The sequence below is a fragment of the Chrysochloris asiatica genome, unplaced genomic scaffold (assembly GCF_000296735.1).
Source record: "Chrysochloris asiatica unplaced genomic scaffold, ChrAsi1.0 scaffold00012, whole genome shotgun sequence".
Lineage (NCBI taxonomy): Eukaryota > Metazoa > Chordata > Mammalia > Afrosoricida > Chrysochloridae > Chrysochloris > Chrysochloris asiatica.
Genome location: NW_006408530.1, coordinates 6,150,182 through 6,175,873, shown reverse-complemented (window position 1 = coordinate 6,175,873; position 25,692 = coordinate 6,150,182). Strand labels below are relative to the sequence as shown.

At 38.6% G+C, this 25,692-nt stretch overlaps 1 protein-coding gene across 1 annotated transcript in view; it reads left to right on the top strand.

The window, feature by feature from the left end:
- FMNL2 (formin-like 2) overlaps positions 1–25,692 on the top strand; it is a 215,798-nt gene that overhangs the window by 117,373 nt on the left and 72,733 nt on the right. Inside the window, exons 7-9 of the mRNA XM_006834592.1 lie at positions 16,765–16,873; positions 18,927–19,003; positions 20,905–20,998. Of these exons, the coding sequence (XP_006834655.1) occupies positions 16,765–16,873; positions 18,927–19,003; positions 20,905–20,998 (280 nt within the window). The remainder of the gene's footprint in view (positions 1–16,764; positions 16,874–18,926; positions 19,004–20,904; positions 20,999–25,692) is intronic.

Here is a 25,692-nt window from a genome sequence, read left to right as displayed (position 1 = left end):
CTGAAATACCTACTGCCAGTTCTGCACAGGTTGAGCTTTTCACTGTGTGCGTCTCAGCACATTCATTGTCAAATATGAAGTAGGTGGCTCAGATAGCAGTTGTCACTATAGTAGTAAGTAAGAAATGTTCACTGTAGGTTCCTTAAAATATGGTTTGTAAAAATTGCTTCATTTTTATGCCTGTCATTGACTTATAACTTCTTTATTATTTCATGTAAGTGCAACAATTAGGGTATGCTTTAAACATGCATAAAATTAGTATAAGCAGTCGAGTGATTTCTGTTTGGTTTTGATCCATAAGTCAGCTTTACAATCTGTTCCTTTCCATATTCACAGATGGAATTCACATAAGATTGGGTCTCATGTTTGACTGTTGAGATAGCAGTTAGAATTTTTAGATCAGTGCTTGGCACAATTGAAGGCAATTTAAAAACATTTTTTACTGTGAACTGAGTGAAGGTTTATGGAACAGATTCATCAGTTTTACATTCGACATATCATATACTTTGTTTCATCTCAATGACTACAATACTTCCCATGCAACAATAGTTTCCCCACTTCCTCCCTGTGGTTATTTCCATTCCATCGTCCCTCCCATTCCTTCTCAACTTTGTCCTTAGGTAAGTGTTGCCAGTTTGATCTTGAATGGATGACCATTCCATGCTGAGCAAACCTCACTAATGTTGTTGTCTCCTATATATACCGATCTACTGCTTGGCTGAAATTTGGGCCAGGAGAATCAGTTCTATTCCAGACCTAAAGGGTGGTTAAAGACCATAGTCTGAGGTTCCTCCAGCCTCTTTATCAATTGTTGTTGTTGTTGTTGTTAAGTGCTATTGAGTCAGTTTGGTTCCAACTCATAGCTACCCTGGTATAGGGTTTCCAAGGAGCAGCTGGTGAGCTTAAACCTCTGACCTTGTGGTTCAAACTGACTTTGCAGTCCAGCGCATTAACCCATAGTGCCACAATAGGACTCCAGTAAGCCCAGTCTTTTTTCTTACACTTTTGAATTTTGTTCCACATTTTTTCCCATTCTCTTACATTATATCTGGGATCTTCTAATGTAATCTGTTTCAGAGCAGTTGATAGTAATAGCCCAGCACCATCCAGTGCTTTTAGTCTTAGAGTTGTAGTGACTGATGTTCACATGCCCCATTAGTCCATTGGACCAGTTGATTGCAAGCGTCTTCAAATTCTCATCACTTTTCTTTCTTCCACACATGAAGAGACCAATAGTTGCCTTATAGATGGCTACTCAGGAGTTTTTAAGATCCTAGTCACTATTCACCAAAGTAAAATGTAGAACTTTGTCTTTGTGTACTGTGTTATTCCAGTTGACCATGGTGTCCCTGAAACTATGGTTCTGAGCCCCATTCCCAGAAATTCATTGTGCAGGCAGTTTTTTTTTTTAATGCTTTATTGTGAATTATGTGATAATTTACATGGGAGGACATAAGCTTCTCATTGATTCCGTTGTATATCATTTCCTTGCCATGGTTGCAATCCCTTGTGTGCATCATCGATCAACCAAAGGGTACACCTCGCAAGGCTGCCCCCATGTCATCCGCACACTGCCCCTCTTTCTCTCCAGGTCCAGTGTCTCCAGCCACTCCATCTCCCCACTTCATTGTCTTTGCCTCCATCCCTGGCATCACAGCTTCTCTGGGTAGGGTTCCGTTCTCTGCTCTTCTCATTTGATGGTCCCAGGGACCTCTGCTTCTAGATTGCAAGGTTAATCATTCCCCTCCCTTTTCCCCAAAACATCTACCTTTACATTTCCAGCCCTTACAATCAGTCGTGATAACAATTATTCGCTATTGTATCGCAAGAGACATATTTGTGTCTCCTTTCATCAATCCTGACTAGCAGAATAGGTACTACTCATTGGAGATTCTACCTTTCTCCACACCCTCTGGATCTAGGTTCCCTCTTGAAAGCGTGTAAGCCAGTCACTTCTTGCCTCTGCAGCCCTCCCCTCCCATCCCCCCATTCTGGGTAGCCAATGTCCAAGTTGTCCATCCCTGTCCTCTCCGTGTGTGGAGGAGATGGGAATGATCTTTGCTGTGAAGATTTGTTAACTCTTTTGAGCTATTGTTTCTATAGGTGTGTGTCAAGTTCATCAAATTGTATCAGATTATTCTTTTTTTCCTCTTCTTTTTTCTTGTTTGTTCTCTGATCATCCAGCAATTGAAGCCAGGTCAAATGGGTGTTATCTGCAAATGTGGGTGTACTCATGCATGTGCCTCTCATCTTATCAGCTGGATGCTTCACTCTCTACTCTAGTCCTCTATGGCTATGTCACTGACTCTGGGTCCAAGAGTCCCCTGAATTTGGCGTACTGCTAGCCAACCAGGTCTCCACCTGAGTTCGCAGGAGTCTATTGAGAATTGTAGGGCTTAGTTCACAGCTTCATTGCTGCTTTTCCCTCACTTCCCCTTATCGGTGACAAACGTGGTCACCAATCAGAGCATGCATTCCTATTGAGCCTTAGTCTTAGAAGGGGGTTTGCCCTAAGGGAGCCTGACCACTTGCCTTGATGTGTCCTGGGGGAGCCACTTGTTTGTTTTTGTAGTAATCAGTTGGCTTACTTATATTGTTTTGTATTTTTCTTGTCAGCCTTTCTTTCAGGAAGTATCTTCTGTTCTTCTGGCCACTCCAGGCTGGTCTGCTTGTCCTTTCAAGTGGACATTTCCCCTCAGAAGATTCTGGATGCTGTTCAGGATTCCACATATGGTCTTATATAACGCAGAGGCTCTGCAGGAAGCCTCCTTTGCTGGGCATGTTGTAGCCCCATGGACTTACAAGCATTCTATGGTGGTATTTCTGGCTAACCTTTCTCTCCCTCCCAGGCAGTTTTTTAAGGTCATGGAGAAAAGGACCTAAGAAATTTGGTGATAAAATTCCCTACAAGGAGTCTGGTGGCATGGTAGTTAAACACTTGATTGCTAACCGGAAAGGTCAGTGGTTTGAACCCACCAGCCACTTTTTGGGAGAAAGTTTTGGCAGTCTGCTTCTATAAAGATTACGGTTTTAGAAACCCATAGTTCTTTGGAGTAACTATAAGTCCGAATCAATTTTCAGAGGTCCAAGTGACCTCTGAAACAAAATTTCCTGAAAACTCTGAAATAGCACTAAATAACTGTTCTGAATCACCAGAGAGAATTGATGAGAGAGGACCTTGTTACGTCTGCCCCCATTAGCTTGAAAGAAGTGTTACCTTGTATAATATATAGGGCAAAAATTATTTGTAAATGTCTATTGTTTGGTGTCAGGGAAAATAGTAGAGTAAGGACCTTTAAAATTTCCCTCATCCATAAAAGGAATCTTAAAAACTGGCAAAAAATGTCAGCATCAACTTGCTCAGAATTCTAGAAACTAAAGGCTTCCAGCAATCTGGGGAGTATTTTAGGCTGGATCTCAGTAAAATGGTGAGCTTTGTGGCAGTTTATTCCTATGTATTTATCCACAGGAGCCCAAATTGCATAGTGGTTAAAGCTCTCAGCTGATAACTGAAAGGTCAGTTGTTCAAAGCCACAAACTGTTCTATGGTAGAAAGATGTGACAGTGTGCTTCTGGAAAGATCTGTAGCCTTGAGAACCAATATGGGGATGTTTTCCTCTGCCCTATAAAATCACTCTGAGTAAAAATCGAGTCAACAGCCGTGAGGTTTTGGCATCCCATATCCCCTAGTTCTATGGTAGCCTGTGGTTATGGTAAAAACTGTCATCCGGAAAGCCAGTAGAGGAGCCAGAACAGAGTTGGACTTCAAAACTTTTAGAGTCCCAGTCCCAGAGATCTGTCTTTACTTGATCTGTCTGGTTGTTCCGTGGATGACCTCACTTGTATGGCTGTGTTTATTTGACTTGACATGAAACTCCCAGTGTGAACAGCCTTTCCCCCAGGGGCTTTTGTCAAAACTTTTTGAGGCAATGTTTAACTTTTGCAGCTTTCTGAGGTAGTGGATTACATTTAAGGCAGACAATAGGCTAACCAAAATGTGTAAACAGAATTAGAAGCCTTTTGGGACTTTGAAAAGTTCCTACATATTCCAGGGAATACAGAATGCCAGGCACATATACAGGGTTGTACACGTGCTAAAGAAAGGCCCTAAGCTCCTACCTCTGGTTGACCTTGATTCTCTGTGTAAGGAATAAGTGAAGACTAAGGCAGAACTGCCAACTACCTGGCTGAGTATGGAGAGGTGTCCCAAAACACACACAGCTGCTCAGCAAATACTGGTAGGTTTATTGGTTCCAGACATTTAAGGAAATCTCTGATCTTTACCCAACCACCAACGTAACTAAGCAGAGAGGTTTCATTGGCTACACATGAAAGCAGATACATTCAGAATTATATCAGCAAAGTTGTTAAACATACAAGAACATCATCAAGCAGTAACATCAAATCTTAAGGAGGAGAGGGGGACTCTAGTTTCCAGATGTGACACATTATATTGTTTTAAATAACTTGTTTTTAACAAAGAAAATATAACATGCTAAGAAACAAGAAAGTAGGGCAAATACATAGGGTTAAAATTATTCAAAGAAACTCCCTGAGAAAGCCCAGGCATTGAATTTACAAAGACCAAATCTGCTATTATAAGTATAGGCATAAAACTAACGGAGTCCTGGTGTGGTACTAAAGGATCAGCACTGGACTGCGAACCATAAGGCCAGTAGTTCAAACCCACCAACTGCTTCTCGGAAACCCTATACAAGGTCACTATGAGTCAGAACCAACTCGAGGGCACTTAACAACAAGGTGCAACTATTGTTCTCCTTGTCCTGATTAAATAAAATCAGTGACACATAGGAACAATTAGTCCTATGTGTCTAATGAACGACATGAAGTGTAGCCTCCATGACCAGAAGATCTAGATGGTGCTCAGCTACCACTGCCAATGGCTCTGAAAGGGAACACAATAGGAAGTCCTTAAGAGAGTGGGAGAAAAATATGGAACAAAACACAATTATAAAAAGACCAGGCTTACAGGTCAGAGAGAGACTGATATGATAGGGCCCTTAAAACGATAATCCTAGTCTCCTTTTTCTCTTAAGCACCCCCCACCACCAGCCAAACAATAGACATATAAGGTGAACAATATCACCAGGGAGGTACACACTTTCTAGAACAACCAATCACCTGAGCAGGAAGGGATAGGAAAGCAGGATGAAGGGAAATAAACACAAGGAAAAAGTGGTGAAGTGTACTGTTAAATTGTGGGAATTGCAATCAATATCATGAATCAAAATGAGTATGAATTGTTGATTGGAAACCAGTTTGCTCTGTAAACTTTCACCCAGATCACAATAAAAAGTTAATGAAAAAAAAAAAACCACATGTGAAAAACTAAGACAAAATATAAGGATCTCCTGCCAAATAGAGGCTATCAGTAAGAGATATAAATGCTGCCTTTTTTTTTTTTGGACTGAAAAGCACAATTCCTGAAATGAAAAATTTTACTGGAAGACTGCAACAACAAATTTGAACAGATGGAAGGAAAAATCGGGATACTTGAAGATTGATCAATCGAGATTGAGTAGTCTGGGAAACAGAAGAACAAAAGAACCAAGCAATATGAACAGAGTCCCAGAGACTTCTGGGACAGTAGTAAGCATAAAAGCATATGTATGTATTGGAAGTCCTAAAAATGTAGAGAGTGAGAAAGGGACAGAAAGTACTTGAAGAAATAATGACCAAGTATTCCCCAAATTTTATGAAAAATATTAACACATCCAAGAACCTCAAAGAACTCCAATTAGCATAAACTTGGAGTCCCACACATGTGGCTCCCAGTTGAATGAGGTTGGCTGTTATTTACATTGACCTCAGAGAGAGTCTCATTAATTCTTTGAGTCAGTAATGGGGCTAGGTCAGGGTTTTAGAGTTTTATAAATTACCAGCATGTCAATTTGTCATATTGTGTTGGCTTTTGTGTTGCTGTGATTCTGGAAACTATTTCATGGGTATTTTAAGGACCAACAGGGTCACCCACGATGGCCAGGTTCAGCTGAGCTTACAGACAAAGACAGACTAGAAAGAAGGAGAGATTGACTACTTCTGAATATTTAGTCATGAAAACTTATGAATAACAGTGGAACACTGTCCATACCAGAATATTGTCAGCTATAGTGCCAGAGCATGAGTCCCTCCGGTTGGAAGGCACTCAAAATGTAACTGGGGAAAAGCTGCCTCAAAGTAGAGTTGACTGTGATAACACGAATGGAGTAAAGTCCTCAGGTCCTTCAATTGCTGATGGGGCATAACTCACAATGAGAAATGGCTGTAAATATCCATTAATACTTGGAACATAGAATGGATGAAGTATGAATCTAGGAAAATTGGAAATTGTCAAAAATGAAATGGTATGCATAAACATCGATATCCTAGGCATTAGTGAGTGGAAATGAACTGTTATTGGCCATTTTGAATGTGACAGTCACATGGTTTACTATGTTGGGAATGATATATTGAAGAGGAATGGCATCGTGTTCACCACCAAAAAGAACATACCAAAATCTGTCTTGAAGTACACCACCAGATGTGATAGGATAACATCCATATGCTTATAAGAAAGACTAGTTAATATCACTATTAATCAAATTTACGCACCAACAACTAAAGCCAGTGAGGATGATATTGAAGAATTCTTCTGACTTCTTCACTCTGAAATTGATTAAACATACAATCAAGATACATTTATAATTACTGGTGATTGGAATGCAAAAGTTGGAAATAAAGGGGAATGATCAATAGTTGTAAAATGTGACATTGGTGATAGAAACAATGCTGGAGATTGCATGATACAATTTTGAAAGACCAATGACTTCTTCATTGCAAATAACTTTTTAAAAATAACATAAAAGATGACTACATACATGTTCCTCACCAGATGGAATACACAAATATCAAATTGACTGCATCTGTGGAACGAGACAGTGAAAAAGCCCCATATCATCTGCCAAAACAAGGGGCAGACTATGGAGCAGATCAATTGTCCATATGCAAATTCAGGCTGAAATTGAAAATCAAAACAAGTTCATGAGAACCAAAATATGATCTTGAATGTATCCAATGTAAATTTAGAGGTCATCTCAAGAACAGGTTTGATGCATTAGATGCTAAAGACCAAAGACCAGAAGATATGTGGGATGATAACAAGAATATCATACAGGAAGAAAGCAAAAGGTCATTAAGAAGACAGGAAAGAAGAAAAAGACCAAAATGGAGGTTAAAAGACTGAAACTTGCTTCCAGTGTAGAGATGCTAAAGCAAATGGAAGAAGTGAGGAGGTAAAGGAGCTGAAGAGAAAATTTCAAAGGTCAGCTTGAGAAGACAAAGTCAAATATTATAACAAAATGCAAAGACCTTTAATTAGAAAACCAAAAGGGGAGAACATGCTCAGCATTCTTCAAGTTGAGGAAAGAAAAAATTCAAGCCTCGATTTGCAATATTGAAGGATTCTATAGGCAAAATATTGAATGATGTGGAATGTATCAAATGAGGATGGGAAGAATACACAGAGTAACTGAACCAAAAAGAAATGGTCTGTATTCAGCTGTTTCTAGAGGTAGCATATGTCCCCACTGAATAGTTTCCATCATGTCTAGTTAGGTTTGGTGAAAGGAAATGAGGATAGGATTCTTTTGATTCAATAGTGAGTAATTGTTATCATAGCTAATTGTGATGGTCACAACTGTAAAGGTAGAAGTTTTGTAACATCAAGGGGTGGGAGGGAGTAGTTAATATTTACATTTTGGGAATAGAGGACCCTAGGACCATCAAGAGAGAAGAACAGGAGAGGAATGTGGGACCCTATCCACAGAAGCAGCGACACCAGAGATGGAGGCCCAACCTGGCATGCAAAATGTGATATTCCAGACCTGGACATTGACTTTTATTTTCTTTTTCCTTCATCCCAGATTAAACTATGATACACAATGAGATTTGAGAATACTGCTGAAGAGAATGCGGGGTACATTGTCACAGAAGCCAATTTCAAATCTCACTTATGAGAACATGCAATATTAGCTGTTGACAGAATCCCAGATCATTCCGGACATTAAATGGGAGACGGCTGAAACTCTTCTGCCCCGGTCATCCACAGGAGACCCTGGAAAACTAGTGCTGCCACTCATTGGGTCCTTTTTAATACACCACAATGAATCTGAGGGACAATCTTCGATTTGACTTTGTTCAAATAGACTTTCTTTTAGGAAGTGTCATAATAACTTCAGGAAGAAAATATTACCGTGATTGGTTTCACCTTTATAGTTCTGTAACAGAACATGCACCAAAGGTATTAGTTCAACACAGAGGCAGTCATAACCTCCTATGGAGTCATGGACTTAATCCCTGGAAAGCTCAGGTCTTTGTGAAAAATTTACTCAAATAGTTAAACTAGGATGATCAGTGTTTTTGAAAGATGACCATTTAGCCTAAAATACTGTGACATAAAACTACATGCAGGCTTCCTTGTCATTGAAAGGACAATAATCTATTGGGTTTTTACCTATGTTAACATATTATGTAATAACACTTTGTACATACAATATATGACTTCTGTGACTAGTCTCATGGGAGAAAGATGAGACTTTCTGCTCCTATGAAGATTTCCTGCCTCAGAAACTCTATACAGGGTCACTATGAGTATGAACTGACTTGATGGCACAAAACAAAAATAGCAATATGACTAGTCTCGTTTGAGCTGCTTGAGTTTTTAATTGGTGATGTTATTACTGTGATTTTCAACTCTACCGAAGTGAATGAGTTTAGTTCATACACTTGATAGAATTTTGTGGAACTAAGGAGTCCTGGTGTGGCGCTGTGGGTTAATGCGACAGACTGCAACGCCGTTTGAACTGCAAGGTTGGCTGGCTGTTCAAGCTCACCAGCCTCTTCTTAGAAACCCTATCCAGGGGAGCTATGGGTTGGAACCGACTCGATGGCTCTTAACAACAACAACAAGCTATTACTCTATAATAGCTTATTTCCACAAAATTCTGTCAAGTGTATGAACTGCGCTGGGGGTTAATGCACCAGACTGCAAAGCCGTTTGAACTGCAAAGTTGGTTCAAGCTCACCTGAAGCTCCTTGGACACCCTGTACAGGTTCGCTATCTTCGGAACTAACTCGAAGTCACTTAACAACAACAAGCTATTACTCTGCTGTTGTGCTGTAGGATAAGCACTTGACTGGTAACCAAAAGTTCAGTAGTTCAAACTCACCAGCTGCTCTTAGAAACCCTCTACAGGGTCACTGTGAGTTGGAATTGACTCCATGGCACACAACAATCTGTTGCCCTTGTTCTTTTCCTGGGAAATGTGTTGAAGCTGCTAATCAACACCAGAGAAGATGGTCAAAGCTGTTTCTCTAATGATAACTTAGTTCTTTTGTTTTCTGTGTTGTGGTATGGTTGTCTTATCATAGAACTCTACAGCTGTGCGTTATAAAGATAAGGCCAGCTCTCTGGCTAAAAGAGGAGCTCTGGTAGCGAAGTGGTTACAAGTAGGACTGCTAACCTCAAGGTCAGCAGTTCAAAACTACCAGCTGTTCCACAGGAGAAAGATGAGGCTTTCTGCTCCCATAAAAATATACAGTCTAGAAAACTTTATACAAGATTGCTATGAGTCGGAACCGAATCCACGACACACTACCTACCTAAAAGAGCTTATTTAGGAAATACAGTTTGTAGAGCAGCCAAGGTGGGAAGAGCGTTATCATGCTGTTTAGCCCTTCGTGTTTAGCCTGATCTAAACCATCTAAATGGATTAGTTTTATTTTTTATTACAATTTTTTGTTTTTCTTATTGAAAGGGTAATACAAATCCATTATAAAAATATAGACAAAATGAATGATGTTGTTGTTCTTGTTGTTATCTGTTGTGGAGTCGGTTCTGACTCATAGCAACCCTGTACAGGGTTTCCAAGTCTGTAAATCTTTACAGGAGTTTTAATTTGTATTCCATCACTTCCCGGAGCCTTGTTCTTTGCCAGTCCCTTCAGTGCACCTTGTACTTTTTCCTTCCGTACTGTTGGCTCTTGATTATGTGTTTTGTCTTGAAATTGTTGAACATCATTTGTGTTGCTTATCATACGGTGGTGGCTTGCATGTTGCTGTGATGTTGGAAGCTATGCCACTGGTATTTTAAATACCAGCAGGGTCACCCATGGTGGATAGGTTTAAGCTGAGCTTCCAGACAAAGGCAAACTCGAAAGAAGTAGAGGCTATTTCTGAATGTCTAGCAATGAAAACCTTGTGAATAACAGTGGAAGCTGTAGGGTAAGTACTAGACTGCTAACCACAAGGTTGGTGGTTCAAACCCACCAGCTGCTCCTCAAACTTTATATAAGGTCGCTATGAGTTAGAACTAAGGAGCTCTAGTAGCGTAGTGGTTACGAATCAGGCTGCGAACCTTAAGGTCAGCAGTTCAAAACTACCAGCTGTTCCACAGAAGAAAGATGAGGTGAGGTGTTCTGCTCCCGTAAAGATTTACAGCCTCGGAAACCCTATACAGGGTCACTATGAGTCGGAACCGACTCCACAGCACTTAACAACAACAATGAGTTAGAACTAACTTGACAACAATTAACAACTGTCAGATAGTACCAGAATACACTTTGTAGAAGAAAATTATTTAAAAATAAGAATTCCAAAAAACAGAGCAAAATTTCCTATTGAATTTTTAAAAGCCTTATTTTTCCTGATAAGCGATACAAGATAGAAACATCAAAAGAAAATGTTTTGTTGATGTTTAGTAGAATGACCAAGGCTGAGAAGAAACAATTTATGTGGATTCCCTTGGTCCAGAGAAGTCCTGGTGTGGCACTGTGGGTTAATGTGCTGGACTGCAAAAGTTAATTTGAACCACAAGGTCGGTGGTTCAAGCTCACCAGCTGCTCCTCGGAAACCCTATGCAGGGTCACTGTGGGTCAGAACAGATTCAGTGGCACTTAACTACAACAACAACTCTTGGTCCGGAAGGAAGCTTATCAGTCTGTTGATTAGCATGCTTGGTTACTCACTGAAAAGTTGGAGGGTTAAGCCCACCTAGAAGAACCTCATAAGAAAGACCTGTTTATATAAAGGTTTTGTAGCAAAAGGGGGAGTAGTTAATCTTACAGTTCAGGACCAGAGGACCCTAGGACCATCAAGGGAGAAGAGGATGAATGGAATGTGGGACCCTATCCAGAAAAGCAGCGACACCAGAGATGGAGGCAGAGATGAGAACTCTAGACTCATGGAAAGAGAAAGACTGTGCTAGCAGCCAGGAGGCAGGCTTGCAGAATATGCCCTTTGGTTGTTTAAATGATTATATATATTCCTCAGTGTTTTTGTGTACATTCCCCCCCAAAAAACAGAGGGACTAGAAGTAAATACTGTGTAATGATGCACGGAGGAGATGGTAATCATTGCAACGAAACGATGAGTGTAAAACTGATGTTCTCCCATGTAAACTATCACTCAATTCACAATAAAAACTTTAAATAATAAATAAACCTTTAATCTGCTTCTGAAAAATCAGCCATTGAAAATACTGTAGAGCACAGTTCTTTCTACTCTGATACACATGAAGTCTCCGTGAATTGGCATGGCCTCTTTGAAGGCAGCTATTGGTAGGCTGAAAGAGATGCACAGGTGCTGCTGTTTTCAGTACCAGGCTTTACCCTGTATGGTGAAATATGGAGGGTGGAAAATGACACTTAGAGAATCAAAGCATGAAAGTCTCTCAGCATTGACAAGGAACAAACTAGTACAGATGGATGTAGGCAGTAGTGTTTGCACATTTTAACCTGACAGATTGCTGGTAAATCTTAATGAGATGCAATATGTAGAACATGCCTTTTCTTAATCCCAATGAGGAGGTTTGGGTCTAGTCTGGTCTCAAAGGTGGATGTACCTTTTTATTGCCCCAGTTTTCCCATCTGTATAAAGAAAAGGCTGGAGTAAATAACCTTAGAGCTCCTTCAGCTGTCAATGCTGTCATTTTAAGCATACAAATTCAGATGTTACCGATAATACTCACTCTATTTTTGTATAAATCAAAAATCTGAAGAAACAAAACTTTAGGACAAACACCATACACTGTAGAAAAATTTAGCTGTATTATTTTGAGCATAGAATGTCATTAATAAACCCTTTAAAAAATTTTTTTTTGGTGAATTGATGGAAGGTTTACAGAGCAAATCATCAGTTTTATATTTAAAAAAATCATATAGTTTGTTCATTACAATGATTGCAATCCCTTCCATGTACCAAAAGTAAACATTATTTAACTTTATTCACTTTTACTATTGCAATACTTTCTGTATCTTCACTACTTTTATCTTTCCTCTGCTATCCTCCCTCTTGTATATTGCCTGTCCTGTTGACATGTGTCTGCCCTAGCCCGTGAATAATTTTCCTGCTCCTGTAACCATCATAGGTTGCTTCTTTTATTAAGAAAACCTTTTCTTAACTTTTTACAACAATGGCCTCATACAATATTTGCCCTTTTGTGATTGACTTCTTTCAGTCACCATAATGTCCTCCAGGTTTATCCATATTGTGAGGTGTTTCGTCATTATTCTTCAACATTGTGTAGTATTCTATGTATCAAAGGTTGTTTTTAACCAGTATTCTATTGGGCATTTAGACTCTATCGTTTTGATGTGTCTTCTGTAGACAGTATATTAAAGGATCCTGTTTTCTTATCCATTCTGCTCTCTTCTGACTGGTACATTTAATTTATTTGCGTTCAGTGTAATTATCGATAGGTATGAATTGATTGCTGTCATTTTGCTGTGGGCTGTTTTTATTGTGGTGCTACTGAGTTCATTTTGTTTCTTGGTTGTCTTTCAATTTTCTTCATTTCTATTGTGTTGTTGTTGTTGTTATGTGCCGTGGAGTCGGTTCTGACTCATAGTGACCCTGTACAGGGTTTCCAAGGCTGTAATTCTTTATGAGAGCAGAAAGCCTCATCTTTCTCCCATGGAACAGCTGGTAGTTTCAAACTGCTGACCTTGTGACTTGTAGCCCAATTCGTAACCACTATGCTACCAGAGCTCTTTCTGTTGTTCACTGACTGTTTCTGATTCTCCTCCTTTTATTATTTTGATGTGCAGGTGCATCGATTTTATTTGAGGTTTCCCTATAATTTATTAATTGCTTTTCCCTGATTAAAATGATGTTTTATCTTGATATCTATCTACTTCTTTGCCATTTGAAAGTTCTATGTTGTAAATTGGTATCCTGGTTCCCTATTTTCAGATTTCTAGGTGTGTTTTACTTTAAGTATTTCTATATCTGGAATGGTGGTGTTGTCATGTATGGTAATCTCAGGTTGTTGTTTGCTGTTGTTGGTTCCCAGTCCAAAGAACACCCTATTAGCATTTTTTGTAAAGTTGGTTTGGTCATTATAAATTCCATTAATTCGTGTTTATCACAAAATGTCCTAATTTTGCCATCATATTTGAGGGAAAGCTTTGCTGGACATATGACTCTTGGTTGGCAAGTTTTTTTCTTTCAGAGTTTTGTATATGTCATCCCACTGCCTTCTTGCCTGCATGATTTCTGCTGAGAAATCAGAGCTGGATTTGGCTGATGTTGTCTTCTGTCTTGTTGATCAGGTAGTGTAGAAGCTGGTATTAGCTTTGGCCCAGTGGATGGAGCAGCAGAAGGTACTGTTATGACTGGATTGTATGGGCATGGTTATTGTCTCCTTTCCTGTCAACTGTGTCAATCTGCTCTGCCAGGCTACCTTCTATTGCCAAAGCTGTTCACAAGATGGTTGTACTATGTGTGGCAGGCTGTTCACCAATCAGTAACTCTCTCGCCATCCCTGCTCAGCTTCTCCTCCCAGCAAGCATTCAGTCCACTTCTCTAACATTTTCTCTGAAGTTCAGGTTTTTCGTCAGTGTCTATTTTATTTGGTCTCTCGTATTTTTGTTGTAGAGTGTCTGTGTAGTGCATCTGCCAAACTGCCATCTTACTGGAAATCCAATACTTATTGTTTTTATCTCACATTTATATCATCTATATATTTTTTAACTTCTTAAATATTTATAGGTATGCATGTGACATTTTATGTTAAATCTATTATAAATGTTGATCCAGAAAGTATAGTTGGGATTAACTATAATATATAACAGGAGTGCATTGGCTCCATAGATAAAGCACTAGACTGAACTGTGAATCATAATGTTTGCAGTTCAAGCCCCCCAGCTGCTCCACAGGAGAAAGATGAGGCTTTCTGCTCCTGCAAAGATTTAAAGCCTCAGAAATCTTATATCTATACAGGGTCACTATGAGTTGTAATTGACTACATGGCACTTAACAACACAGCATCATATATAACAAATGGAAAGATTTGGGGTTAAAATTTAGTAATTTTTGCTGGCTTCTGAATTATAAAATAAAATGACAAAGATATAGGGCTTCTCGATTCTTGGATATAACTCAAGAATTGGATAAACAAACAGGAAGGAGCCTACTATATTATTTAACAGCTCTATGGAAAACCAGTAAATGCACAAGTTTTGTTTACTTACTGAAATCTTTGCAATTTGAAAATGCTGTAGAAATCTGGAACTGTGTAGAATGACTTGCCTCATCCTCCATAAAGATTAGTTTGCCTTCTATGACTTAGCATAATTTCTGGAATCATAGCTGCCCATATGTATTGATTTAGCAAAGAACAGTTGTTTCATTTAACTTGGATGATTTTGTTTTAAAATAGCCAGTGCTTTTGATTCAAAATGAGAACTCTAATAAATTATTATGCCCATGATAAGTAAATCAACTAGAGAAATGTGAACCAAAGGTTATAATAAATTATAATTATTAGAGGAAAGGAAAGATCTTCAGATAGAGACTTAAGAAGATCGTATATGCTGTGTCAGACTGTCCATGTGGTCATTGGTTGAAAGCAGGGGTTAAAGGATTACTCAATAATCCAGGCATGCATGGGCTTACTTGTGCTTACAATGTATTATGTAGATCATACCATGCTTACTGTAGGAGAAAGATGAGGCTTTTCTGCTCCCACGAAGATTTACACCCTTGGAAGTCCTATACAGGGTCTTTGTGAATCAGAACTGACTCAGTGGTGTTTAACAACATCAGCAGCCTTGCTTACTGGATACACCATCCTGGACAGAGATTTTAAATTGGAAAAGAGGCTTTGGTTCTGTAGGAAAGTGCTGTGAGGTTGGAAGAGAGACAGATGCCAGACATACCTAGAAGCAGAATTTTTGATGTGGTAAACAAAACAAAAATGTGAAATTGTTTCCTATAGGTTGGTAAGTGAGCGTAAGTAAACCCATGTTTACTGTACTTACTGAGTAATTTAAAGCTGGATAAAGGTGTACCAGTCTTTGTGAGACGTTCAAGAAGTGTGTTAGCAATCATAGTTAATCTTTGGCAAAGTGACGCACATTTTAAAGTTGCGATTTAGATGTTGAAATTGTCTCCCAAATCTCAGCTTCTTTGTTTTTGCTTTCAGAAGTGAATTAGGCTAACTTCCACTGCAAAAATTTTATTTCCAAGTATGAATAAGCAGAAGTCCTTGAATAAACTCCCCCTCACACACACGTTTTAAACAAGCTTCCTATTTATAATTAGCATGACCAAACTAAATTTTACATATTCAAGTATATTGAGGCAAGTGGCTGATTGAAGTGCTTTTCAAAAATTTATTTGGCTCTGTAGTAGACCTATGTGAAAGAATGTTTCTTCCCTGTTTGGTAGTTATTGAACAGAAAATGGAATTTAAAAGGTCTGCTCAGCTGGACAACTTTAGACCTTTCAATTTCATTTTAAGTTACTGTTCTGCACCTGTGGGATTTTTGAAAGTGTGTCAGTATTAATTATACCCCCTTTAAACTTTTTAATTAGTTCAATTCAAGAAGACAGAAGGGCTTGATAGCTTATTTTGTGTGGAGCATTTCTGTCACTGACTACATGAAAGTAGTTACACCTTTTGAAGTTTGCTTTCGTTGCAGGCTTTGGGTTACCGGGGAGACCAACTTACCTATGCTTCCGCTCACTTTGAAGTTCTCAGTGTTGTCAGCTTTTCTACTTGCATCGTGTTACGTTGTCACTTTGTTTTTTACTTCTTGTAGGCTTTAATCACTCTCCATAAAGAAGAGTTTAATAGCAGAAGACTGAACAATATGTGGTCTATGGAACAAAATCCTAACATTGAAACCTCTTCATTCTAAAACATGAGCATATTTCCATCTTAGTTTTAGCTGCCATCCTACGTTTTTGGTGAAGGATCAGGCTGTGGACATACTGTTAAGGCCTTGAGGTCTAATATCATAGCCTGATAACAAATTATGACAACACCTAGGCTTAGAGTCTGAAGCAAGGACTCCTTAGAGCAGTAATGGGAATGGGCAGTTAAAGTTGAGTCAGGTAATAACGAGTTCTAGGTATAAGCTAAGTTTCTCCCCTTCACTTGTTTGTTACAAACTAAATCTGCATGCATCTTGTGTCACGTCACCTTATTTGGCCTCCTGATTCGGATCCTGGGATTGTTGCTAAGTTTCATATGCATCTGATTTGCTATATTCTGAGAAGGAGGTTGATTTCCATATCCATGGGTCTCTGGCCTGATGAGATTTTGACCAGCACCTATAATTGTCCAGACTCGAGCAGTCGATGGAAGTGGCTTTGTGGTGGTGGGTTTGTTGGTGGTGACTTTGAGCTGCAGTCCTCAAGGTAAAGGAAAATGTTCACTTTATAAGAAAATAACTGATAGTTTTATTTTCCTTTTCTTTGTAGCTATAATACTCTGCCAAGCAGAAGGACCCTGAAAAACTCAAGATTAGTGAGTAAAAAAGATGATGTACATGTGTGTATCATGTGTTTACGGGCCATCATGAATTATCAGGTATGTTTGTTGTTCTAGGCCTTTGAAAAGTTCTGAATTAACTGTAATGAGATCTTGTGCCCTTTGGTTTGAAGTAGATACCAAGATTTAATGAGATACTATTGTTAAAGGTCGTTTGGTTTATTTGAATGCTCAAGATTCAATTCATTTCCAGTGATTTGAATCTACAGGCAGGTCCAGGTGGTGACTTAGGTAGTCAGAGTTCAGACCCTGTATAAGGTGCTTGAATTGAATTTAGGAATGGAAAGATGTGTTTATTCATTTCAACCTGTGAATACATTTTAAATAACTACTGTGTGTGCAACCTGTTCTAAACACAGGGAATACAGCATTAAACAAATACGTGCTCCCAAGAACTTTCTGTCTTGTGAGGGAAGACCGATAAAAAACATATAAATTGATTATATATATATATAGGTTCCAGATGATGATGATGTTACTGAAACCTAACACTTAAATAGTGCTTTCATCAGGTCTGATGCTTTTAAGCCTATTAATGTGTTTAAACCTCATAACAGCTCTGTGATATTGGTAATATTACTTTCACCATCTTACTAATGAGGAAACTAAGACACAGAGAAGTTTACCAGTAGCTACTAAGTGGTGGGGTCAAGATTTGAACCCAGAAAATCTGGCTCCATGGAACCATTTCTAAGTACCGTAGAAAAAGGAATCAGGAATAATAAGTGCTGAAAATGTGTGTGTAGTTTAAATAAGGTAACCCTGAAAAGTATCACTGAGAATAGGCATTTAGTAGCAACCTAAATGAGTGTCTTCATTTAACATACTCAGCTGGTAACTGAAAGGTTGGAGGTCTCAGTCCATTCAAAGCTGCCTCAGAAGAAAAAGTAGAGATCTACTTCTGAAATATCAGCCACTGAAAGCCCAGTGGAACACAGTTCTACTCTAACACCCATAGGATTGCTATGAATTGGAATCAGTTTAATAAAAACTGAGGTGTAAAAAATTATTTTAGATAAGTCAAATTTTTATGCTAATGTTACTGAATCAACAGGAAAAAACTAATGATGGGAGTTGGGGAGAATTGGTGGAGCATGCTGTCTTTGCTCTAGGGACTCCTGGTGTGGTGCTGTAGGATAAGCACTGGAATATGAACCGCAAAGTTGGCAGTTCAAACCCCCCAGCCACTCCTCGGAAACACTATACAGGGTAGCTATAAGTCAGAACTGACTCAGTGGTACTTAACAACTACAACAAGTTCTAGACTATGTGAAAAAGAGCAATTGAATCAGTTACTCCAATGGAGGTACTGGCCTTGGATTGGTGCACAGGACAGTGCATTTTAGGGAGAGATGAGGAGGTGAGCCATAAATCTATGTAGGAGAGTTGATGTGGTGGTTGAGAGATTTTGAGAGTTTTTTTGGGTTTTTTTCCTTGATTGCTTTTATTTTCTTAGTATAAGAGAAATAAGGTCAGGAGCTGAGAGTGAACTTAGGAAAGAAGGAATAATTTCTTGCAAGAATCAAGAACAATTCTTGAACCTGTTCTTGAGTTTCCTTGTGTGTTTAGAAGACTAAGGAAACATGCCTTCAAGCAAGGCGGGTTTTCCAGGTTCTGATCCTATTAGGCGATGCCCAGAGAAGGGCCCAGAGGTGGTGGTGGTGAACCCTGCTGCACAGTGGAGTCACCCTGGAAGCGTTAAAAAATAAAGTTGAAAAAATAAAGTTGACCTAAAGTGGATCCTGTTTTGTTTACTCTTCTGAGATGCTGCTAATGAGCAGCCAGGGTTGAGAATTGGTGGGCTTGATTGACCCTCTGGGGGTATCTTCATCATTTCAAGAAAGAGAAATAACATGTCGTTCTTTTTTTTTAATGGAAATATGGTTTGTATAATAGTACAATATACTTGATAATAGCATCATTCCTGAATTTTTTGATGGTGAATTATGTTCAAATACTGATGTGGAGACAGAAGGAATGTACTTATTGTATAAATTTCATTAGATAGAAAGTTCAGGTTTTGGTTTTTAATCAACATTGACAGTTTCCTAACTTGGTTCCTAATGCCTTGTTTTTTCTACATTAATTTCAGTATGGTTTCAACATGGTAATGTCTCATCCACATGCTGTCAATGAGATTGCACTAAGCTTAAACAATAAGAATCCCAGGTAAGCTTTTGCTTTGTAATGTGAAAGTCTTAATCATACTAGGAAAAACAGGAAGTTAGGTAACACCAGCCACTCCTTGGGTCGCTATGAGTCATAACTGGCTCGATGCCACTTAACAGGGAACCCTTAACAAGTCCAAATGGCACAGTGGGTAAAGACTTCACTGCTACCTGAAAGGCGATTGGTTCTAACCCACTACCTCCTCCAAAGCCATCTCCTGTTACATGGAAAGATGATGTGATAACCTTAGAAACCCTATGGGGCAGTTCTACTCAGAACTGATTAGTTGGCAATTGGTTTTAGTTAATACTTAATCAAGTTAGAGTTTAAAAACATTCAAGTGTGATTCTCTAAAATAAGATTGACTGTAGACTCTTTTGCTGTATAGGATTTTCCTTTCAGCCAAATGACATTCTCCTATGTGGCAGAGTTGAGCAACTTGTGGCAGCTTTGGCCCTTCACTGCTCTCCTCAAGTTCTCATCCCTTTCAAGGTCATGTTCCTAAGGTGATGGGGAGGATTAAATGCCAGGGTGCAAGAAGGCCAAGAAAGTCAACTGACTGAACGGCACTTAACAACAACAACAACAACATACCAGTTATTGCTGAATGCTACTGGAACCACCATCTTACAACCACTTCATTTACTTACCTTTGGTAGCTTTCAGTCCCAGACAAAAATCAACAATAACAAAAAAGAAGTGTACAGGCAGATTATCTTATATTTACTTTGCTACATAGGCCAGCACAATGTATTATTTGTATCACAGATTGTTTCCAGAAGCTTGTCTTCCTCAATTATTTTAGTTGTTCTAATGTGTTTTCCGTTCTGGTGAGGCATGTTTAATTCACTTTCATCAGATCACTCTGTATAGATGGAATATATGAAAACTTACTTCAGCTAACAAAAGTCTAATGGTTAATTTGGTCCTTTCTTATTCTAAATACATTGCAAAATCATAACATTTTGCAAAATGATGACTATTATGCCTAGTTTTACCTTATTAAAATTTTGAAACTTTGTGATTGCCTTCTTAATTTATGAGATACTTGTATTTTCCTGCTTTCCAGTATTCATTTTGTTTTAAATAAAACAGTCAGCATGTGGACTATTCTGAAAGTCTTTGTTTAGAGGTTGGCAATACCCTTTCTTACAGAAGAAAGAACGACTGAATGGTTTTATGATGGAGAAACAATGCTGTAATTGACATTATATATATTTGACAACAGAATCTGTCTCTGAGTTCTTCTTTCAAAAATACTGCAGATGGAGTTTTGTTTTCCGAGTCAGAGACAAAATTCTTAGAGTAGTGCAGTTGTAATCCTCCTGCTCCTTCCAGATCTCATGCATAGAAAGTCTAAGATGGACACTTGCATTGTCATGGAGATTTTTATGGTGCATCTGTAAATACACAGATTTGAAATGTGGGACATTCATTTTAGTCAGTTTTTAAGTTTTCAGGCTAATGTTATGCCTCTGGCTCTACAATTTTCAGAAAGTATCTATTTAAATGATTTGTTTTCTTGCATATTCCCAAGTTTTCTATTGTCTTTAGCTCATCAATAACTTTTTTTCCAACCATATTGTACTGAGTCATCTGACAGGAAAAATCTTTCCAGAATCTGTTTTCACTAGTGACTAATTTGTTATTTTGTGAGTGAAAAGCATTCCTTTCAAATTTGCTCTTACATCACATATTTAGAAATTAATAAAGGTTTGAAATGTGCTTTAATGTAACTATACCTTGTTGCTAGGTGCCATCGAGTATTCCAATTAGTAAAGGTTTTAAAAAATACTTGGCAAAGTATTATCATCTTATCCATCATGGAAGGAAGGGACAGCTGATTCATCCCAATATCATTTGCATTGATTTGTGTTTTTCTTTCTTTCTTGTTTTGACAGAACAAAGGCCCTTGTCTTAGAACTGTTGGCAGCTGTTTGTCTTGTCAGAGGCGGGCATGAAATAATTTTATCAGCATTTGATAACTTTAAGGAGGTAGGATACTTTATAGTTTTTAAAAAAATGCTCATCTTTGGAATCTTTGTACAGAATGATTCACCTTTTCATTTATTCTAGCTCCTGAAGGGCTATAATAATAAATTTTCTGAGACATGTTGAGAGAAAAAGAATGAATTGGTCTAAATATCTTAAATGCGTAGATTAAGCATTCTTTGGTATCTCGTTCCATTTTCTTTTGGAGAATTGGAAAAGCTGGTTTGAAAACAGATTTTGTTAAATATATGTGGTTTTCATAATACTAGATACTTGCTAGTCTACTGTGTAAATTTTTATGAATGCTTTTATCATTTGTTGATTTTCCCAGCTCATACTCATTATCACTGTTTTGCTGGATGCTATGAAAAGCCTATCAAGTAGAAATGCTGATAACTGATTTAGATTGTATAATCTTAATCAAGTGATTTTGTCACAGGTAAACAGTAAACCAGTGGAGACTAAATAACTGCAAAGTAATCAGTTATATGTATATTTCCCATGTATTCCTCCCTAAAGTATCATGGTATCATGACTGAAATACTAATTTTCCCTAATGATAATCTGCAATATTACATGACCATGAAAAATACCAGTTAACACCTCTAGTATGGACATAATGTCTTTTAGGTGGGCAGTTACAAAACTAGGCTTTGGAGAACTTTGAAGGTACTTAAAGTCCCAGGTTACAGAAGAACCACCCTCCACCAAGTTGTATTGTATCCTGGTAATTCTTCTGGTTTGTCCCAGATTCGATGAAACTTCAGCTCTTGAACTTCCAAACATAATCATCTTTTCTAAGATCCACTGGGGTAGAATCAACATTATACTTGTTGGGAACACTGGAGCTGAGCCAGGTCCATCTAGAAAATTATTTGGCTCTGTGAGAACATCTATGAGACAAGCATTCATCTCTCCATTTTATAGAAGAAACTGAAATTCAAATGCATTGTTTGCCTGTGGTCACATAGCTAAGTTGGTGGTAAAACCAGAGTCTGTGATTTGTTGTTTCCATCTCTGAAATCCCCCTGTCATGGATCCGTGGTAACATTTAGACTCAGTTGAGTGTGAATCTCCTGAAGAAAATACTGAATTAGAAAAGGCTCTCTGCACATTTAATTGGACTGCATTAATTGGACGCACTACCTCAGCTTCCATGTATACTAGAGAGTCCCCAAGAATTGTGTGCATGGACTCAGAAGCTTCCCAGATGTGAGCAGGGAAGTCAGCCCTCCTGACCCTTTATTTGCACTGCCTCCCATATTTGATAACTGCTTCAAGATCTTGCTGCTTGCCATTTTGTCAACCATGTTGTTGTTGTTGTTAAGTACCGTGGAGTCGGTTCCGACTCATAGTGACCCTGCACAAGGTTTCCAAGGTTGTAAATCATAATGGGAGCAGAACGCCTCGTCTTTCTTCCGAGGAACCGCTGGTAGTTTTGAACTGCCAACCTTCAGGTTAGCAGCCCAATCTTAACCACTACACTAACCAGAGCTCCTTATGTCAACCCTAGACAGAGCCAAATTTTGGCTTTCTATCTATGCAGGCCCAGTGATAGTGAAAAATACCCAGGTTCCAATAAAATGATGAAGAATAATAGTGCATCTTTAAATTCACATTGTGGTTTTCAAAACAGATATTTTACAGACAAGAACCTAAGAATGCATGTCTGGATGTTTTTATGTAACAGAAAAAAACTTACACACAAACCCATGCCATCGAGTCCATTTCCACTCATAGAGACCCTAAATAGGACAGGTAGAACTCCTCCTTAGGATTTCCGAGAGTAAATCTTTGCCGGAGCAGAAAGCTTCACCTGTTTCCCAAGTAGTAGCTGGTGGTTTGAACCACAGACCTTGCAGTTAGCAGCTCAGTGCTTAGCCCACAGTGCCACCAGGGCTCCCTACATGTAGCATATGCATATAGCATATACATTTTACATTTATAAATAAGGAGAACTATATTTGGGTGGATGGGTAGAATAGGAGAGAGAAACGTGTACAGATGATAGAACTCCCAAATCTTTGCAAAGGTAAGTCATGTTTGAAAATAATCACATGCCAAATTCTTTCTATACTAGAAGCACTTACTGTACAATTATCAAGGACCCTTGTTATAATATGAGGCTTTATCTGATTATATTAGGTCAAATTATGTCCTGGAAATATAATTGTATTGTTGTTGTTAAGTGCCATCGAGTCAGTTCTAACTCATAGCCACCCTGTGTAGGGTTTCCGAGGAGCAGCTGGTGGTTTGAACTGTTGACCTGTGGTTTATAGTCCAGTACTTACCATACAGCACCACACCAGGAGTCCATAATTGTATAGCATGTTGATTAAGTGCATTGTTCATGAGAGGAGTGTTAACTTTGTATTCTCTTAGAAATGTAGAGTGCCTTTGTCACCATTCTAGACACACAAGTATGAGCAGAATTGAGTTTTAACTATATGGTGGCTTAGCCATTTTTAGGGCCTAGTGTATGGTTAGCTGGGAAAAAAAAAAACTAATAATAAATCCAATGACTGTCTAATAGTAATGGGAACTGATTTGATTTTGAGACTGAATTTTGGAGCTTTAACTAAACCTTGCCTTATTTTGAGTGACAGTGGATGTTGTCTAGGTTCTGATTGTCCTTGGCACCTGTACTTGCATCTAAGAGAAATGATACCATGTAAGAGAAGGGCCACAGAGCTGGGTCTGTAAGTGCTCTCTGTTTGCATTGTGGTGTCCATGTAGAACAAGTAAAGAGATTATTTCTCCAAATAGCCATGTGAATAGGGACAAGGCAGGAGCACATCACCACAAAAAAACAAAACTTTGCTTGAGTTGATTTCAAGTCATGGGCACTCTATAGGATAGAGTAGAACTAGTCACTGAAATTTCCAAGACTATTCATATGTGTGGGAGCAGACTACATTATCTTTCTCCTTCAGAGCAGCTGGTGGCTTTGAACCACTGACCTTCCAGTTAGAAGCCCAAGATTTAACCCGTTGTACCACCAGGACTTCTTTCATTCCAATGGATCAAAAGAGCTCTAACCTGTTTATCATTCCAATCTTAGTGTGGGAAAGGATTATGTTTTAATTACTTTTGTTTAGAAAAATGTAATGCCATTCATAGCACAAAGTCTTTTTAAATTCCTCCCTCTTCTGTTTTTCCTACCGTCTTTACATGAATGGGTTTTTTCTTACACATCATAGTGACAGATGGACTCTTTAATCTCTTAAGCCAAAATGCCATTGGAATCTTCTGTCTTTAGGGAAGTTTGGGAGTTAACTATTCCTGATTAGGAAAAATTGTTAAGATTTGTGATGCTTGTGCAGATAGGGTTATAGTCAGTGAATATTACCTTTTGAGCCACCAGTGGTAGAGAGAGTACCAGATGAGATATGGAGATAACCAGAGAGTAAGACCAAAGAAATGTCTTTTCCCTCAAATACACTCTTATTAAAGAATTTTATCCCTTTTAGTAAATTGGGATTCTATCTATCTCCTTAAGAATGATGAAGGAATTATCCCTGTTTGTACTGGGGTGGGAAAAAAGAGAAGGCATTCAATATTAGACATCACTATCCAGTTTGACAAATATAGTAATAGGCTTTGATCATTGTCAGAGAACAGCTTTGAAACACTGCTGCAAAGCGGCACCAGAATGCTAAAAGGTAATTTAAAGACCATACATCTTAAGTGTATGAAACAAATTACAATTCTGTGTAATTTGACTACCACCAATTATGCTGTCCTGGGGGCTCTGTAGGATAAGCACTGAACTGCCAACCACAAGGTTGGCAGTTCAAACCCACCAGGCACTCCTTGAAAACCCTATACAGGATTGCTAGGAGTCAGAACTGATTCGATGGCACTTAAGAACAGCAATCAATTACACTGTAGGAAAAGCACTGAACTACTAATGGCAAAGTCGGCAGTTCAGGCCCACCAGCCACTCCTTGCAAGCGCTATACAGGGTCGATATGAGTTGGAAACCACTGGACGACACTTAACAAGAGCAACAATTGATTCAGTAGGAGCTGTGGTGGTGCAGTGGCTAAGCACTCAGCTTATGTTAGAACCTGTAATCTTCTTGGGAGAAAGATGACAGTCAGGAAACAGGGAATGATTCCAATTTAATAGTAGCTGATGGTGGAAAGAATACTAATTCAAGGCCTTGCTTGAGGCAGAGATGGGTGGTGCCTCAGCCTGATATTCCTGTTCTCAGTAAATACAATGGTGAATGAATATTAACTAAATAAATTCAGATGGTAAACTTTTACCAAGCATAGACTGTGACTTGTCTGAAAACGGGAATGTATTAAGGTGGATGAAGACAAAACATAGTTAACAAACACTGTGCTCCTTGAATTCTTTTGTCTTAAACAAATTTTCTTTTTTTAAGTTTTAAAATAAAGGATAACACATCTGGTTTTGGTGTTAAACTGTCTCTTCATGAAAATTTATGATCTTGAAATGAGGACCAGGGTGAGAACAAGTCATCTGTTTTTCCCTCTTAGCTAATTTAGCCATGTGGAAAGATGTACAACTATCTACCCAAAATTGATTTTTTTGTTTGTTATATGGCAATATGTATTTTTGAACATTAGGGGAAAAAATTGTTTGCAAGTAAAGGCCACTCTTTTTGTATTTATAGTCATTCTCAGACTTTTTGGCAAGAATCAGAAACTGACTCTGCCTTACAGAGG